The sequence below is a fragment of the Erpetoichthys calabaricus genome, chromosome 17 (assembly GCF_900747795.2).
Source record: "Erpetoichthys calabaricus chromosome 17, fErpCal1.3, whole genome shotgun sequence".
NCBI lineage: Eukaryota > Metazoa > Chordata > Cladistia > Polypteriformes > Polypteridae > Erpetoichthys > Erpetoichthys calabaricus.
Window position 1 is genome coordinate 75684394 of NC_041410.2, and position 19695 is coordinate 75704088.

General features: G+C 35.3%; 1 protein-coding gene across 1 annotated transcript; it reads left to right on the forward strand.

Moving 5' to 3' along the window:
- Positions 1–848: 848 nt before the first annotated feature.
- LOC114667600 (protein Daple-like) lies at positions 849–19492 on the forward strand. The gene is made up of 2 exons (XM_028822965.2): positions 849–1835; positions 7835–19492. Exons 1-2 carry the CDS (start codon positions 1678–1680, stop codon positions 10839–10841), a joined length of 3165 nt encoding a protein of 1054 aa, XP_028678798.2. The 5' UTR covers positions 849–1677; the 3' UTR covers positions 10842–19492.
- The last annotated feature ends 203 nt before the right edge of the window (positions 19493–19695 follow it).

Below are 19695 nucleotides of genomic sequence, written 5' to 3' on the forward strand. Positions count from 1 at the left end.
AATGATCATGTCAAAGGGTTTGCTCAAGTCCGAAACAACAAGCATTAATGAGACTAGAGGCAGCAGCTGTTAGTTTACTTAAGCAAATTACATTTTGTTTGAAAAAGAAAATGTCTTAAAGTTATTGTTATGAAATGTTAAGTTGTAAATGCTAATTGCTTTAAAGATGGTTGTTTTTTTAATCTATCTATCTCCAAAGTATTTAATGTTTATAGCAGGTATAAAAAAAAAAAAGAAAAAAATATTTTCAAGGTGGGAGGTTTGTAGCAGGAAATGTATATCAGTTAACCATGAATTCTAAGTAAGCATTAATATCCATTGAATGTATTCCTAAATATAGAATATGGACAGTAGTAATGTATTGTTAAATGATATATTTTGATTGGGATATCATAAGAAAATCTAGAAAAAAGACAATTTGCATAAAATCACTGTTGACTTTGTTGGGCTCAAGTGAGTAGGTGAAGTAAAGCACTTAGAGAGGCAATGATTAAAAAATCCATACAACAAAAATGTAAATTTCAATCAACAATATAGTGTTTACTATGAATTCAGATAACGTTTGTGCAACTTGCAAAGAAAAATATATATTTGCATCTTCACTTGAGCCATTCTCATCGTCTAAATTGACCAGATTTAGTCAGGGTCTGTTCAAGACTTGGTATTAGCTTACACAAGAAAAGTACTAATATGAATATAGGAATTTTCTAGTTTAAGAATTACTCCAGCAATATTTAAATAATCATTAATATGCATATCCTAATTGAAACCAAACCATTATGATTGCTGGTGTAAGCCAGTTAAAATTGCAACAATGTCCTTATAATTGTTTCTTGATCTGTTTGCAGATTTTGAATTAAATCACCGTGTACTTCGTAAGCGAATACCAATCAACTACTCTGTAGAAGAAGAAGATGTTGCAGAAGGTGTTCTTGCAGAAGAAGAAGAATGCCTTAAAGATGGCGAAACCTTATTGCCTAAGCAAAGAAAAAGAAAGCGGCAAGTGGTACGAGGTCAAGTTGCTGTGGACCAAAAAGAGACATCAGATAGGGTCTGGGAGAGCTCAGAGTGTGGCCACTGTGGAAGGGTATTCAGCCGAAAGTATAACTATCAGAGACATTTCCGACTGGTACATGCTGGGAGAAGGTCATACAAGAAATATAAAAGAGTGGGAAAAGTTAGGTTGGAAGCAGGGCAAAGGGCCCAGATTAATGAGGACAATCCTGATGTCAAAACACTTTCTAAAAAACAAATCCCTAATGACGGTAAACCAGCTGAGAATGGAGAGAAGCCTTTTGTATGTGACAAGTGTGGCAAAAGTTATTCCTCTTCTGCATTTCTTCAAAACCATCAACAAATGCACTGCGCTGTCAAAACCGTTCCAGAGAAGCCTCACAAGTGTTCAGTATGTGGAAAAGGCTATTCCTACCTCGAGTCACTTAAAAAACATCAACTAGCCCACTCTCCGCTCAGTCCTGCTAAGAACAAATTAAGTGAGAAGCCCTACAAGTGCAGTCAGTGTGAGAAAGCATATTCATATCTAGCAGCTCTCCATAAACACCAGCAAAATCATGGAGACTTCTTGCCATTTAAATGCCCCGACTGTGGAAAGCAATATCAACACTGGTCACTCATGAAAATCCACCAGCGCAAGCATACCAATGACCAGCCTTATCAATGCCTCCATGCAGCAAAAAATTCAAGCACAGGTGTAGTCTGTACCAGCACCAGGTCACACATAAGAAACCACACAGGTGCCCAATATGTGACAAAGCGTTTGCCACAGCACAGAGCATGAGAAGTCACCAGAAACTACATCAAGAGAAGCCATTCAGGTACAGTTAATTCAACTTTGCATCATGTGGGGTGTTGAAAGTCTGAAATTTAGAGCGTGATTAAAGTCTGGGTCTACCTAGAAAGAAAGTAGAGGAATCACTTTTTCAGTGAAGACCCATAAACAAAAGCCAGCAAAATAGTGTTGTCTAAATGTCTAAACCACATCAATTGTAAAACAATTTACTTTTTTTCACTGAAGGTAAGTGTAAGGTGTAATTGACTATTTCTAAGGTGATAATCTGAGCTGAGCTTTAGGACATAACATAAATATTATAGTTTTTATAATAGGGTAGGGCAAGAAAGGAACCAGTAACAGCCAGAAGTATAATTTTAATAGTTTTTTTTTTCTTGATGTTAATATGTCTGATTAAATAGCTATTTTGCATTTTACTGTTTGTTCAGGCTCTTTTTGTGGTAAAGGAGGCCATAAGAATGCATTTCCCATTTTCAATCATCCAACAACTTTTATAAAAATATCACTCCACCTTGTTGTTCAGTGAGTAATAACGAGGAAGACAGCAGTACATGCAAAGTAATTTTTAAATGATTGATGATGAATCTTGTAGGCCAAGGGTCAACATCAGTGATCCAGGACAGCCAATGTGTTTTCTTCTAGCTTTATTGCCAACCAAAATAGAATTTGTGCATGTTTTCATCCCCAGCTGGACTACAGTTTAGGTAAGATTGGTTGCATTGTTAAAAGCGCACATTTTACTCAGGGTACTAATATTTCCAAGACCTGATATTCAATACATGTTATTTGTTTGGAGTTGATAACATATTTCTTATTAATGTACAAAGTAACATAGCGTTCTAAAATCCAATAAATAATATTGAGGGTCGTGGGGGTAAAATCTATCCTTGTAGCAAGGCATGAAACAATCCTTAAGCAGGGCAGAAGTTCATTGCAATGCCCATCGTTTTACACACTTGCACAGGACCAATTTGGAGTTGCCAATTAATCTAAGTATCATCAGTATTGTGGACGAAAACAAGAATGCCCATGAGAAGATCCGTGCACAGTGGAAGAACATGCAGACTCAGCACAATGATCAAACATGGAATACATAATCCAGTACACTGGATGTGTGAAGTGGTAATGCTGCCCCAGCTCTTTACATACCTAACAACCTTTGGCAAGTTAACTTATTTTCTATTGGGAAGAATTGAGCAAAATTCATCCTGAAGACTCACAATTGCTCATTGACTATATATGTTGTCCAGTCTCCATTAATACAGATATCTTAAAAGTTAGCCCTCTAAAGATCATTTCTCCAGTTATTTGACTATGTAAATGTAGCAGATTCACTGAAAATGTTTGATACTCAAACATTGATCATTGACTGCTCTGCATTACTCATCTATTGCACCATAAGCTGTTAAAAACATGCAACAACAATCCTCATGTAATACCCCATTTCGCATAACTGCTTTCAGACAATGGTGGCAATTTTATAAATTCTTTTATTTTCTGGGCATGATGCAAGAACAGAACAAGCTTTAATCATCTTAAATTTAAGAAGCCTTATCAAGAGAGTATCAAAATATTCATCTAGCTAAATATTTATTATGGTTAGCATAAAAATGTGATCTAATATCAATAACTTTTATAAACTACTAGTTTTTGATCACAAGGAACATACGCAGGTTAGTATTTGTCATGGTTTGGTGTGGAAAACACAGAAGTGATCTGTGTGGCCTGGAGTTGTACATTGTACTTGAAGTGTCAATCAGTTCAGAAGATTTTCCCTACATTATAACAGACCCCTTCACTGTTTAAAAAAAGAAATAGGACAGCATTTCTTTAGGTTGATGTACATACAATATACAGTACTCTTTCTTTACAGTGTTTTGTTGCTTAGCCTTTTTCTGTTGTCCTGCCTCTTTAAGTTCTCCTTAAACACTTTTTGACTAAACATTTTATCCTAGATTACTTGAAGGCTTTTACCCCACACATTCAAATATAATAAATATGTATATTTTCAGTATTATGTGCTTTCATCTACTTTTTGTAATAGTTTCTTTGTGAATTCTGTAATTAAATGTTTTTAGACACTGCCAAATATATCACATCTTTTTTATGGGGCTTAGGTCTTTGTGCAGTCATGCTAACCATGATTTAAAAAACAGGTCTGTCTTGCCTGAACCCTTGAATTGGAATGAGCATATTTAAGGTATTATGGTCTTGATTTTTATGCTTAACGTAAAATATGCCTAGAATAACATTCTCTAACCATCTGGATCCAATTCAGGGTCATGTGGGTCCAGAACCTATTGCAGCAGAATAAGAGGCAAAATTCAGATTTGGAACAGAGGCTTGTATATCGCAAGTCTGAGTAGTCCATGACAGTTGTTTGTAACTTCCAGTTAGGTTTTTATTTTGTGTTATTGGTAGCGTAAATTGTGTTTCTTTTCTCAGAACAGTTTTTTTTTTAACAATATACTTGGAGGAAAATTGTTCATATTCTGTCATCTAGTGGTCAATAGAAATCATCATACAATGCCACAAAATACTGCAATAGGAATAGTTTATGGTTGCAGGACCTGCACCATTAACATTAATTTTTATATTCACAACTGTTGTCTCATATAAAGGTTTCTATTTTACTTATTTATGTTAACAGTTAATCTTATAGTGCTATTATTGTGACTTCTATTAGTCATAGTGATTAAGGGTTTTTCCATTGCAAAATGAAATACTCACAACATGTAATCTGAAGAGAATTGTACTGTAAATGCTCATAATTTAGAATAACATATTCCTTCTTAGAACATTGCAAAATGGTATAGAAGCCCTACAGAATATTAATGGAAATTAAATAAAAGTTCACTGGAAGTCAGATTGATTTTTTTAAGATGGTCATGTTGAGACAGAAACACCAACTATTTTAAATGCACCCCCACTGTATGCACATTACACTTGCTTGTGCAGTAGGAGGAAGTCACCATGGGAGATGATTATTATCAGTTAGTTTAAAGTCCTCATTTTCGTAACCTGATCAATTTTGTTTTTTGCTTCTCTCTTAAAAATCAAAGTACTGCAGTAAATGTCCAGCAGTACCCATATAGTGCTATAAACTTTAAGTGGCTGTGGATCAAGTTTTAGTGAATATGCAGCTACTTTGGTTCTGTAGAATGTCTGAGGTGGATTCAATATAGAGTAAATGCATTTTTTCTGATTAATTTTATTATAATACAAGAACATTGTCCAGTGCCTAAGGGTTCTTTTGTAATGAAAACCAGTATGTCACTACAGTAAATTCGATCCAGAGTTACAAGGCTTTGCTAATAATGCATGAAGCACAATGTTAGGAAGCAGGTTTTCATCAGTTAGAATATGTAAAAAATATAAGTGTATGTCTTAAAAAATAGCATAGATATATGATGGGACATGAGTTATTCATTCATATTTGAGAATAATTTATATTTAAAAAAAACAAACTGATTTTGTACTGATTTGAATTGAAATGGATAATCAGTAGTAGCCATGTAATGGGTGATACCTCAGCACCACACTATTTCAGATGGAGTGGAACAGTGTGTCGTTTTTTATGGTGGCTGGAGTACCAATTCTACCTCCAACCCCCAAGTTTTTCCATGCAGGTTGGAGGGCCTACATGCAGGGATGGATGCAGATAATCAGTAGGAATACTGTGAAACTTGAGTATTTTATAATTATTATTACATGTTTACGATTTTCATTTGTTTACACTGTTCACCCAAGTGCAGGATTTCTTTTCATGTTTTTTAACAGTTGTTTGTAGCCTCACCCCTTTAAAGTCCACAAATGTGAATGTATATGCAAAATAGTGTTTAAAGTGGATATACATAAGTGCTAGTACCTAATTTCTTACACTGATGTATTAATGTGAAGAGCAAGAACCGTGTACCATTTCGCCATTAGAAATTCAATGCCCAGTTGCATCTTATGATTGGGTTGTTGTATGATTGAAAGAATTTTTGCCATGTCAGAAATTTCATTCAGCTGTTTTGGAACGCGAGCTGTCTCAGTTCCCAGTTTTCTGAAGTCACTATCGAATGTCATTATGTATCGATCACAGTATACTGTGCATTGGATATTGCCATTGTCATGCTCATTTTCACATTTTTGATTTAAAACATTTGAATATCCTATGGACACTAGCATCTTGGGAAACCTTTACTGAAGAACCCAAAATAAACACAAAACAGAAAATTACATAGACTATGTACCCCTGATTCTCTCTGTAAAATAGACAGATTCCACTGTCTGCACCTCAATGATCTGTGTGTCCAATTATGCCTTTTTATTTGTACTTTCAGAACACAGTATGGCAAAGAGTCAGGAATGTAGCTCTTTGTTTTGTTGACATGCCTGTTTATTTTAAATGGATCAAACTGTCTGTCAGGGTCATGTGCATGTATAGTCTGTAAATTCATGTCATGGCATATTCATCGTACCGAATGTGTTCATACAGTTAGTCACTAGTAGTATGCGTGCACAATCATGCATTGTGAGTAGTTACTTGACGATTTCTAAAAATCGCACAGAGTATGCCTGGCATAAGGCTGCTATTTCTCCCTTGGAGTTTGCAACATCGCAGTCGCGGGGCCCGGTGCCGGTGGCTGAAGGTCAGCGGAGCAGAATGGATAACCATGGTGAAAGCGGGTATGCATCCAAGAGTGTCAGTAGTCAACAGCAAAAAACAGCTCTTGCTAAACATTAAGCTTTGCTTCTTCCTTGAGCTTCTCCAAACTTTCTCTTTCTATTTTGCAAAGTGATTGCGTCTCTTTTTTTTCCTGTCCAGGACTCTGCCTGTTCTTTATTTATCCATCCACCCTGTTAGTTACTGGTGCTATTTGTGAGAAATTCTAGTGCTATCTGCTGCATTCTTTATTTGAATAAAGCAAGCTCTCAGGGCAGCTGAGAGCTTGTAAGTTACCATAATATTAATGAATACATATTGACAAATTTAAAAAAACAAAAACATTTGGGTAATTTCCATTTTTTTTTTTACAACATCACCAAGTTTTGATCAAATCTGTCAAGGCATTTTTGAGATTTTGGGATATTTGGTATTTCTATTTTTTTTTTTTAAACCAATAAATATTAATATATCAAAATGACTTTTCTTAGTAGATATGTAGTGATAGTTTTTGTTGATGAGTGAATTAGTCAGTCAGCATTTTTCCCATACTGCATTGCTGAAACAGGGCAGTAAGTCACCCTTCCATTTTAGCATATTTAAAGCCATTTTACTAGAAGATGAAAAAGATTTTATTTCAAAGTCTCTTTTCTAGCAGTATTTCTATATTATTTTGGCAGCTTTCACCAGCACTATTTTCTTATACTGTACGCTGCTTTCTGTTTCCGCTTTCAACAAGGAAGAAACAATCTGTCTGTCATATGAATTAATGTATACAAGTTGCATATGTGGAAAGTATACATCCTAAATTATTAAATGAAAAAGAAGTGAAGGGATTTAATGATTAATGGTGTCTAGAATAGTAATACACTACATAGTGTGGTATTATTATTAATAATATAAATGTTCAATATTGTTGCATAATATTGTACACATGTGACAATAGACCACTTCACTAGTATCATTTGACTTTAGGATCTAGCATAGGGGTTCAAAATTACTATGTAACCTCATATTTGTGCAGAAGGTGTGTGGTGATTGGTTAAATAATTTCACCTTAGCTGTGTATTTCTCCACCACGTTTTGATAACAACAGACACAGTTTGTGTACAAGGGCAAACTAGATCCATCAAAGTCTTTTTTTTTTAAGTTGCAAGGTAAGAATATTTCATTAAGGTGTATAGATTTTCTGAAATTTTTTACGTGTCTAATTCAACTGGTGGAGAATTTTGGAAAAATAGGTAGACACACATGGTCTTTCCTTTTGACTGTATTCCATGGTATGCTGCATTCTGAATCAAACATATAATAGGTTGTTATGTAATTTTTATTGTCAGGAAAGTAACTTAGTTTGTCTTGTCCATCTCCTCCAGGTGTCCACAATGCCCTAAGGGATATAGTACAGAAAGTTTGCTCAAGGACCATCTTTCTAGTCATGCTGGAAAAAAGATCTACAATTGTAATGACTGTGGGAAAAGTTTTAGAAATCTCAACAATCTGCAGGATCATCAAAACATACACACTGGTCAGACACCCTACCAGTGCCAGTTGTGTCTCAAGGAGTTTTCATGGCTTGGAAGCTTAGTAAAGCACCAGAAAGTCCATGATAAAATGAATACATCTGCCAATGTCCCAACACAAGCTGTGATACCCGGTCCATCAAAAAAGATTCCAAAGAAGAGAGGAAGAGGGAGGAGGAAAGGTTTTCGGAAGCGCATGGCTCTTCTTAAGAAGAAGAACATTGCAGTGGTACAAGAAATTAACGCTGAGATGCCAGACCAAAATGTTATTGAGACATCTACTGAAAACCAGAGAACAGAGGACAAGGAGGAACCTGTGAGACAAGAGAAAGAGGAAGAAAAGTTGCTGCCAGAATCAGCTGAGCCACAAAAAGAAAATGTTTCTGAGACCCCTTCCCAGCTCATTGAAGAAAAGGTGACTAGTGATTCCTTGGAGGTACAAAACAATGATGTGAAACAACATTCATCTAATGAGACAGAACAGCAGCCAGCTGAAGATTCCATTACAGAGACTGATGACCTCATAGTGCAGGCCAAGCCTAGTGATACAGAGCCAAGTATACCAGATACAGAAGATCAAGAAGAAACCAGAGAAGACACACAGACTGATTCTCAGCAAGAAAAAGTTGAAGACTCCTTGACAAATAAATGCATAGAGATTCAAAGAGATGATATACAAAAAGAAACGGTAGAGAAACCCAAAGAAAGCTTTCCCTCAAAGTGCATCAACCTGGATCGTAGAGGAGTTCTAGAACAAAAGTGTGCAGAGCTAAAACGCAAAGTCATGCAGAGCAAGTCTTTAGAAGACTCGTCAGATGCTAGTCTCCCAAATAAAACCACACAAGGGCATGGTGGTGTCTTGGAGCAAAAATGTGCTGAGCTTCAACGAAAGGTGGTATGGAATGAGACACTTAAAGAGCAGACGGATAAACTGAATTCTAGCCGAGTTCATCAAGAACCAAGAGGTGTTTTGGAACAAAAATGTGCAGAACTGCAGCAGAAAGTTGTCCGTAGAGAGATGTTTAAGATACAGAGAAATGAGGTCCCCCTGAACAGGCCTGCACAAGAACGAAGAGGGCTCTTAGAAAGAAAATGTGCTGAGCTGCAACGCGAAGTTGTAAGGAAGGAAAGGTTGAGGGAGCAAAGGGACAAGGCATACATAAGCTGTCCAACACCTGAGCAAAAAGTAACTTTAGAACAAAAAGTCACCGAGGTGCAACAAGAATTAGCTCAAAAGGAGATGCTTAAAGGGAGAAGGGAAATGATGCACCCAAGAATTCCTGTGAATGAACACAAAGGTTTTCTGGAAAGAAAGTGCACAGAGCTGCAGAGAAATTTTCTGCAGCATGAGAAGATGGCTGAGTTAAGAAACAAGGTTTCTCCAAAAACCAATACACAGGAGCAGAAAAGAATTTTGGAGCAGAAATGTGCTGAGCTCCAGAGGAAGCTTGTGTATCAGGAAAAATTAAAGGAACAAAGACATGATATGCACCCAGTCACACATTCTCATGATCAGAGAATGATAATGAATCAAATGTGTGTGGAGCTACACAAAGAAAAATCAAAGGATCAGAGAGGAGAGATCCATCCATACCCTTATCCTTATCCCTATGGAAAGAAAATGGCATTGAACCAGATGTGTGTAGCACTACACAAAGAAAAGACAAAAGTACAAAGAGAAGAGATTCACCCCTACACACACCCACATGGGCAGAAAATGGTTCTGAATCACATGTATGCAGAGCTGCACAAAGAGAAGCCAAAGGAGCACAGAGGGCCCATCCACCCATATACTTACACACATGGACAGAAAATGGTTTTCAATCAGATGTGCTCAGACATGCACAGGGAAAAGGCAAAGGAGCAGAGAGGAGAGATGTATCCATATATTCATCCACATGGCCAAAAAATGGCCCTGAATCAAATGTATGTGGATCTGCACAGAGAGAAGGCAAGGGAACATAGAGAGGAGATTCACCCATACACTTATCCACATGGACAGAAGATGGTTCTGAATCATATGTATGCAGAGCTGCACAAGGACAAATCAAAAGAACAGAGAGCAGAGCTTCATCCCTACACTCAAGCTTATGGACCTAAAATGGTCTTGAATCAAATGTGTTCAGAATTTCACACAAAAGCTAAACAACAGAGGGATGAGATAAACCCAGGTACTTCTCCACGTGAACTAAAGAGGGCTTTAAATCAGGTTTGTGAAGAGTTACAGATGAGGAACCATTGGAATGTGATCAACCCAAACATTTCCCCTGAGCCAAAAAGAACTCTAGAACACAAGATGGAAATGCACAGGGGGATTGTACAGAAAGGGACCATGAAGGGACACAGAGATGGTATCCACCCAGGCTTTCTCCATTCAGAACATAGGAGAACTCCTGAAGTGTGTACAGAAGTTCAAAAAAGACCTATACATAGAGAATTGCTCAAAGAAAAAACAAAGGAGACCTATCCAAATAGCATACAGCGTGAACCGAAATGGACTGTCAGACAATCTTTACCAGAACCCCACAGTGAATTTGAGCATAACATAAGGAAATACAAAGATGAAATTCTTCAGAACAGTCTTCCGCATGAGCAGAGGAAGGTTCCAGAGCAAAGGTTCTTAGAAAACGAATACCCTCATGTGGAAGAGAGGCTAGAGGATCAGAGGCATGCCATGCAAGGGAACAGATTTCCTCCGAACCAGAAACAGTTCCTACAGCAAAAGTGTGCTGAGCTGCAGAAACGTGGTGAACCAGAGAAGGATGCGCAGTTGCTTAAGTGCTTTGACTGTGGAAAAACATTCATCCAGGAGAGTGACCTTCACCAGCACTACATGGCCCATGCAAGGGGTGACCTTTAACCTTTTGTCATTTAACAGAAATGTTTAACATCATGGCCAATGATAATTTTTATATGGTAAAGGGGAGCACACATAAAGAACATTTTGAATATTATTGTAGAAAGAAATAGAACAGGGATTTTAACAGAATGATTGAAGCGAGAGATATATTACTGTGGTTTCAAACAGGATCATTCCTATACTGGATGAAAATTATAGTAATTTTCTATAAAAAAATGCCAAGAAATGTATGATTTGGTATCTTACAACATGTAAGAAGTTTAGTTGTCACTAACTTTTGTATTACATTCATGAAATGATTAAGTCAGAAATGTTCAATAGATAGATATTTAGCTCAAAAGGAAAAGGGCCAACAGTTTACAGATTGTCTGTGTGGGATAAATCTAAAAGAGTAGTATTCTTTAAAGTATTCGTTTTCATATCCGTGCCAAGTGCGCAGCCATCCTATAAACAGACTTTTTCTAAAGAATAGGTACGAGAACTGTAAGTTAAAGGCTATTTTAAGCTAGAAACAGAGCATGCTTAAAAAAAAGTTAAGCGAATTATTGGAAATTTAAGGTCATTGAGTGATCTGATTCTGAATGCTTGCTCTTAAAAGAGCAGGACCATTCCTGCTAATGAGACAATTGCGAAACTAAAGTGTAGTAGATAGTTGTGTGTTTTCATTCATTTATTTTTTAATGTTTAAAGCCGTATGTACCAAAATTTAAATATTTATTGTGTTATATATATATATATATATATCACTGTATGTGCGTGTGTGTATATATACCTATATACAATATATAGATATATATACACTGTATTTAGCCATATGTAATTAAACTGAACACAAAGTGTTTTGCTTTCAGTGTAGAGTTTAAATGGCTCTCACAGTAAAATGAGGCATTACTAAATGTGCATGTACAGTAGACACTCATTTCATCCATTTCTTTGGTCATTCATTTTTTGCTGGGAATGTTTCCAACCATTTAATTTTCATCAGTCAGTCAAAGAAACTTGCACCACTTAACATTATCTAGAAGCACCCTATGTGTGTGTGTGTTCCTCTGTGTAGCAAGCTCTTGAATGTGGCCATTAAATAATCTATATTTTCATGCTCTCATCATAAAAAGCTTATTTGTCTGCTTGTTCATAAATATTTGATCAACAGGGTAACAGGTATTAAAACCATTGTTCAATAGGCTTAAAAATTTAGCATTAAAATAACAGACATATATATGAGAAGCCTTTAATTGATACCTCAGTAAACACAGTATGAAAATATTTTATGGTTCAGCTTCAGCTTTTGACTTGGATTTATAATTTTTAGTCATGCACCCTTTTGGGTGGACAAACACAAACTGTGAAGTTTTTTTGTTAATGAAATGTTTCTTATTAATGTATTGGATTATGAATACATTTTCTAACCAGTTAAAACAAACATGTAATTAGTCAACCAATCCGTGTCTACCTGTCTAATAGCTTGTATTTGCATGACTTTAATGATTATCTATAAATATGTTACTCTAGTCTCTTATTAACTAATAAGAAATTAAGTAGCTAGGATTCTAGCAGTACTGGTCCTTCATAGACTAAAGAGGTGACATAGGTTTATCTTAAAGTTCGACCTCAACCCTTCCACTTAAATAGACTACATTAATATGAGGATTTGTCATCCATGGTGCAGTGTTTGCAAAGATTACAATGGCTAAGCTTATGGCAGGAGAGCAAGTACCACAAAATTTTCTTCTAAGCACAAAAAATAATTAGCCAAAATACCTTGTCTTAAGAAAAAAATAAGTCTGAATTTTCATTCTTAATTTACTAAACAAAGTTGATGTGGTATGCTGCCAAAATGTTAAGTGTGTTAAAAGCATGACTTAGCGTTCACGTTTATGTTGCATGAGATACTTTGACAATGATTTGACAATCTGCTGCATTACAATTTTTATTAGTTTATATAATGTAAGTTTATCTGTGTGTGCCTATTAAGTCCTTTAAATCAAGTTTTTACCGTTAAAATGTTAGTATTATCATTTTACAGATGCAGTTACTAACCTTGAATGTTTGTTATACACTATTAAATAGACAACATGGCCCTTGTTTATCAAAATAAATTAGAAATGTATCTAAATAAATGCTTACAAAGATTTAGATTAAACGTACAGTGCACAAGCATGCTTATAAGAAATAATTCTTACTGAGCCTAACTGCTCTTTTTGCAGGTGCTTGTGTATGGACAGTTTGATTTGCTTATGCCTGTGTTACATCTTATAATGTGAACTAATGCCTTAAAAATTGTAATTAATTTATTATTAGCAACATTAAATAAAGTGATAGTTCTGAAAACCGTCCAAAACAGAAAACCCCTGTCACAGCTAACAGCAGATGACTTTAGCAGAAGTAAAAATCCAGTGCATAAGTATACCTCAGAAAAACATATTACTAGTACTGCTTTAGTGTGCACATGTTAAAGTGGACAGAGTTCAGTTCATTACAGTATTGTGCATATTCTAATGTACAAATAACTAGTCACTTCATTCAACTGGTGTAGCATGCACCAATTGATGCAGTTGCTTATATGACTTCATTTGATTGATTCTTTTTATTTGAAAATGTTCTACTTTATGGTTAAAAAGTGATAAAGAAAGGTAACATTTTTCAAGTGCAGTACGTTATTCTGATGTTTATAACGGAGGTAAGGCAGTCCTGGAAATTGGATCTGGAATATATGTGATGGTCTGGACATATTGGTAGTTTCTCCATATGTAGTTTGGTAGTTTCTCCATATGTGGTTGAAGCTTTGTCTTGATCTTTAGATTTAAGAATTATTGGCATGCTGTGCTATAAGGGTGATGAAAATTTCACTTGGTACAACTTTTTTTTTTATATAAAGTTCAAGCAAATTTTAGGAAAGCTCACAAAACAGACCTTAAGTGAATCATATAATTGTGGACCATGGTTGAAATTAAAGAAGAGTGCTTTTTATGAAAATCCAGGTAGCCCTTGTTTATGTAACATATACTATATGGGAATCGGCAATAAACTACCGAGTCATGAAGCTGAAGTGGAAATAATTAAAACTTTTGAAAAGTATCTAGATGAGTTATTAGGAGTGTTGTGGACAGAAAAGCGTAATTTTGTTTGTCAAACCTCCTATTTTTATAACTTGATGTAAATGCTGACATATATCAAGTACTGCATATGCTATTTTTGGGCTCACTTTCTGTTTAAGATGTCATAACTGAAACGCAAAAGAAATTAGAGCTATTGGACTCTGTCCATCCTTGCTTTTGTTTGCCTAACTTTCATTATTCTGTCACAAAATAATGTTTCACGTCTGGTCAGATGTGTACGCTAGTTTTTATTTTTTCCACATAAATTTGTGGGAATCTATACATATGTAATAAGTATACAGATTAATAGTAACGGGTATAAGAAATCTTTACAGAACCCTTTGGAATGACTTGGATTTCTGCATTAATTACTCCTATAACTATTGTCTTTAACTAAGCCACAATAGTAGTCAAACATAATCTGTTCAAACTAATAATGTGTAAACAATTGTGCTTCTTCCTATCAAATAGCTTGTTTATAAATATTTCATCAATAGAGTAAAAGATGTTAAAAAGAGAGTGTAGTAATCTTTAAATATGTTGTCAATCCTAAACATGCATAGTACAGACGGGTAAAACGTGATCCTCTATAATACTGTTTCTAAACCTTTTTTATGTGGTGTCTCCCTTTCTGTAACCAGAAGCATCCTAAGGCACACCACTGTTCTACTAACCACAATCACTTGATGTCTCATACACATACTCAACTGTCCGAAGAGGCAGGACTACCTGAGAAGCCAGTAAAAAAAGAAGCTCCGAGATTAGAGTTTGCAGACACAGCACTTAGTGAGCACTTCGGGCACATCTCCCAGCAACTTCATCTGTTTGCCTGCCCCTCCGTACCTCATAGCCAAGTTGCGTGCCCACTGTCCACTGGCCCTTTGAGACTTTCTGGCACCACACACCAAACCAGATGGACTGTAGAAACCAGGAGACGCTTCCAGTGTGCTCAAGCACAGTGACTGCAACACAGTGATCGTAGATCTGCTTTTATGCTAGCCTCTCCAAGTAGTTCTGCCGTCTTCTGGCATGTCTAGACCACCTGAGGAGCTTGTCCCTCTCAGATTCAGACCCAGGTGTACTACACTATTTTTTCCACAGCACACCTGAGTAGCTCTCATGGTGCATCACTAATACCGTGTCACACTGGTTGAAAAACCCTGCTCTCCACTAATGACTTTTTCAAAAGCAAACTGGAATTAGGCGCTCAAATCAATAAGTTTCTGTTGAATGTGCCCAGCCCTACCAGTTATTCTCTTCTAGTGCCCTATAGCAAAAATATCATTCCAGAGGTTTTGCAAAGTTTTCTTGCAACTGTATATGCATAGTTGATAAATGAGGGTCCATTTTAAAATATGCAAATATGTACAGCTGAAGCCACCATCAAAAATGATATATTTATGAAAGTGAGGGGTGAAAATATACATATGACTAGTTTTACTCAGTTTAAGCCAGTATTTCTACTTCACACATTGGAAACATTCAGCTGATCTGGCCAACGATAAACATCTCCTCTGAAAGTTGTTTCATGGAGGATACTTGTGAACACTCTAATCCTTTAAAGCTGTGCTATGCATCAGATACAGCATTAAGCAGTGCAGCAGTCAGACACCAGCTATTGATCATTAATATATATTTACTACTGGCAGTTTATTTATACATCACACAAGATGTTTCAAAGGTTTCCTCTGCAAGCCCCCAGTCATAATGTGCACAATGACACTAATAAATGCTTGGTACAACATGCCGACTTCTCTGCTTTTCCTTTGGTAGAATCATTTTGTCCACAAAACATTCATTGTTTGCCACCACATGAACTTTTAATCCATTTTAAATTTTGTCTGTCAAGACTCAGCACTTTGGAAAAGGCAGTTATTCTGAGATAATTATTTTGCATCAGGTATATTTTAAGAAAGTACTTTAGTTTGATCTCTTTCAACCACTTTTCAGCTGGCTGTGCAAGTATGAAGACTGGAAGTTTTATTAAGTAGAATTTTTTTTGCCAGTGAAATTTAGTTTACAATAATTTAGACAGACAGGCAACTGCAAAAATTTAAAGGTAACATCTGACCTGTATTTATTTTGTTTGAGTGGAATCCACATCAGCATGGAAGACAATTTGATTTATTACTCTGAATTGGCTCATATGAATGTGTCTCCGTAGGGGTGTATGCATAAATGTGAATAAAATGGTTTATTTAAATACATTGTCAGCAGGGTAAAAAATGAGACTCTAATGTGTACATTTATAAAATAACCTGTGCACATCTCATTTCTCAGTAGCACGTATCGTTTTTTTGTGCAGAATCATTCTAACTTAGTTTTTCTTTAAGCAGCAACATAGCTTAAAAATATTTATTTTGACATCATTTTACTGCATCATGCATGCTTGGCCACTTATATATATACTGCACAAAATCAATGAAATCTGGCTAGTGAGGGGAGCAAATACATTTGAAATAATTCAGGTGTAGCCACATAAATTGTTAACATTTCCAGATGTTGACATTTTTGGCTTATAAAACTTTGTTACATTCATTTTGAAATTCTAGTAGTTTTCTACTGTGTTAATATTGTGGTAAAATGTTTTGGATATCTCCACGAAACAGGCATGCTTCTAATATATTGAATTAAACAATATAAAGTCAGATGATTTTCCTCTTGTACCATTTACTTTTAAAGTGTTCGGCAGTTCACCTGTAATAATAATAATAATACATTTTATTTATATAGCACCTTTCCCATGCCCAGGGTGCTTACAAAGCAACATCTCTTTAACTTAGCTTACCATTTTCATGTGATTTCTGTTTATTCATGGACTTGCTTAAACCCAAATTTTAAAATGGAATTTGAAGTGAAAGCATTTGATGAGAACACACAAATCCGTCATTAATGCAGTAGGTGTCCATGTGATTTACTGAATTATTGCATAGCTTTATTTTTTGTAACTTTTTTTCAAAGTTTGAGGTTTTTTTTTTTTAGTTTTTGTGTGCTTCAGATTTTGAAAATACATTTTAAAATCCATGAGAACTAAAATTTTTGTTGTGCATGCTTTAAGTGCCAGTTTTTCTGATATTAACACATTCCCAGCAATGTCAGCAACAAAGCTCTGAGAGGTCCAGTTCATAACTGAGTGTTTACTGCACATGCATCTTATATTATTGTGAAGGGAATATATATGATAATTTCATTTAAATATTACCATACTCATTTTATATTTTCCTTACCATTTACACAGAAATCTTAAATGTTCAAGAATTTAAAAAGACAGATTTCTGAGTTTCCCATTTATTTTCATTTTGTTTTCTATTTTCTTTTTACATTGCTCAGCATTTTCAATTTGTTTAATTTCTGTGTTTTTTTCTTTGTTGACACCTTGCAATATAATGCTTCAATAACATAAAGGACATATTGTTGGTTTTAAATCTTTCTTGCCATCATGGACTTGCACTGGCTGTGCTCCGACCAGTTTTAACCCTCTCTAGCCAGTGTAAGCACTATTAAACCAAATTAATGCTTGATTACCTCAGAGCATCATCAAGCTACATTAGGTGAGCTTTATCCTCAGGACAGCCCTGCACCGGCCAGTTAGGAGCATGACAGGTATTAGAAACTTTAGTCTCTGTACCTAATGAGCCAAGAGTAAAAGAAATGGACTTTAGACTTTTCTAGGAACCATGAGTGAAGTTGTTTTAAAATGAACTTTTATTACCATCACATTATAAAAGTAGACTGTGGTCATATTTGTCATTACTGTTTCAAGAATAATACCATTTTACCTTTACATTTGGATGTTTGACTCTTAAATGGTATTTTTCTGTTTAAATGTACAAATGAGAAAGAAGAGCACTGCTAATCACATTTGTCTTGTTATCATTTGTACCTTCTGAAACTAGCAGCACAGATTGAGAATGGCATTGCACACTATGGAAAATAGTGTACTGCCTCTCCCTGGAAGTAAAGATCCATAATATTTCAAACACACAACTCTACAGGTTCATAAAGACTTAAGCTTATGTTAATTTTGCAATCATACTGATCCAAAGTTAATTATAAGGGAACAAGCATTCTATCCTATAAAATGCAATTTATAAAGAGTTTTTTTTTTTTTTTTTAATAATGATGTAGAAAGTAATCCTTCCGCACCTCTAATCAGTGAGGAACTAAACAGAAAGTTACATGTAAATACAGTTTTTTAAAAAGTTACTCTTAATGGTCATTAGAGAAGGCAATGTCAGAATAATTCATTTGTATTATACTAGGGACAGTTTTGTTCCAAATAGTCAAGAATAATAATTGGGCAGAAATTTAGGAGGTCTGAGAAGAAGGTGGAACGAGCAGTCTTTTAGAATGAACTGGTGAGAGATGAGAGAAGTTAGACTGGTCATAATGGAAATGAATCCCAGTGATGGCTCAAGGATGACACCAAAGTTCACAGTTGAATGAAACAGTTCAGATCTTTTCAATTAAAAGTAAATCTTCAAAAATAGCATTTCCTAATTCTGTATGATATTTTAAATCATGCTTTGAAGCAGCAGATTATTATGTGGCTCTGGGAAAAAAAAAAAAAAAAATCTCTTAAAAAAATCTGTAGGTGTTCCGGTGACAATACTGTAAAGTTAAGACCCACAAAGTTGGACATTTGCAGAACTGTTCTGTGCTATAGTGAGTTTGACTTTCTTTTTGTCCTAATTTAGTGGCATTATTGTACAGAACCCTTGTTATTAAACTTTGTGGGACTTTTAGTTTGGGGAGTGGAGCAAGAGACTTACTTATTTTACAGTGGAATCAGGTTGATGATTTTGCCAAACATTTTAAGTATGTCCAGTATTTATTTGGACATTGCAATATTGCATCTGGGTTTTTTTTTTCTGTATATAAGTCACTCATTGTATATGGCTATTATTACGTCTAGCAGAAATATATAAATATATTTTTTCTGTGTTTTTTTTAACATTTCCAAAGTTAGGTCTGCATTACAAACCACACTGTTCTGAAGCAAGCACAGCATCACACCTGTGTTGGAGTTAAGCGCTTATTCCTGAAAGTAACAGTTTGGTTTGGTGTGTTGACTATGTTGAAAATTGAGAAAAAAAAAAATGCTATTGTATCTTTATTATACATGTTTCTTGGGGGAATTTAATTTTCTTGTTATATTTTTTCCGTCTTAGAAGCTATATCAGCATTTCTGATCATGCTGTTTCAAATGCTCTGCTTTGAGATCAAGCACAGTAATGAATCATGGAGTCAATAAGTTTGACTAAGACGCTGAATACATGTTTGTTCAATGTGTTGGCAATTTAAAATGCTATTATATTTATCATAAATGTTTGTGGGGCTAAAAAACAGAAAAAAAAAATACCCCTTTCTTGTTTTTATTATGTCTGTACAAAAAGTGATGTAATCATTTTTTGTTTTATTTCTGTAGTGATATGTATTTGCTATGCTATTTGCGTCACTGCCATATTTTTTACTTGCTTATAAAAATGTTCATTTAAATGTATATGAATTATTTGAGAATCACTTCTTACCCAGAGGGTTGTGTCCTGTGTAGTTTCAGTGTTTTTATTTACTGTGCGTGGAGTTTGGTGTGACTGATGGCTTTTACGTAACATTCAATGTAATCTACAGTTTTTGAACTGTATTTGTGTTTTTTTACATTCACTTCACATTTTGGCCCTCTTTAAAGCCCATGTATATGGGCAAGGAAAATTAATTTTAAAAAACAAAACCCTTAACTGTAGAATTTTATATAC

Excerpts from the sequence above, each read along its gene's own strand:
- LOC114667600 (XM_028822965.2), top strand. The coding sequence starts at position 1,678 with ATGCCTCCATGCAGCAAAAAATTCAAGCACAGGTGTAGTCTGTACCAG. Across the intron at positions 1,836-7,834 it reads CATCAAGAGAAGCCATTCAG|GTGTCCACAATGCCCTAAGG; the intron begins GTACAGTTAATT and ends CATCTCCTCCAG.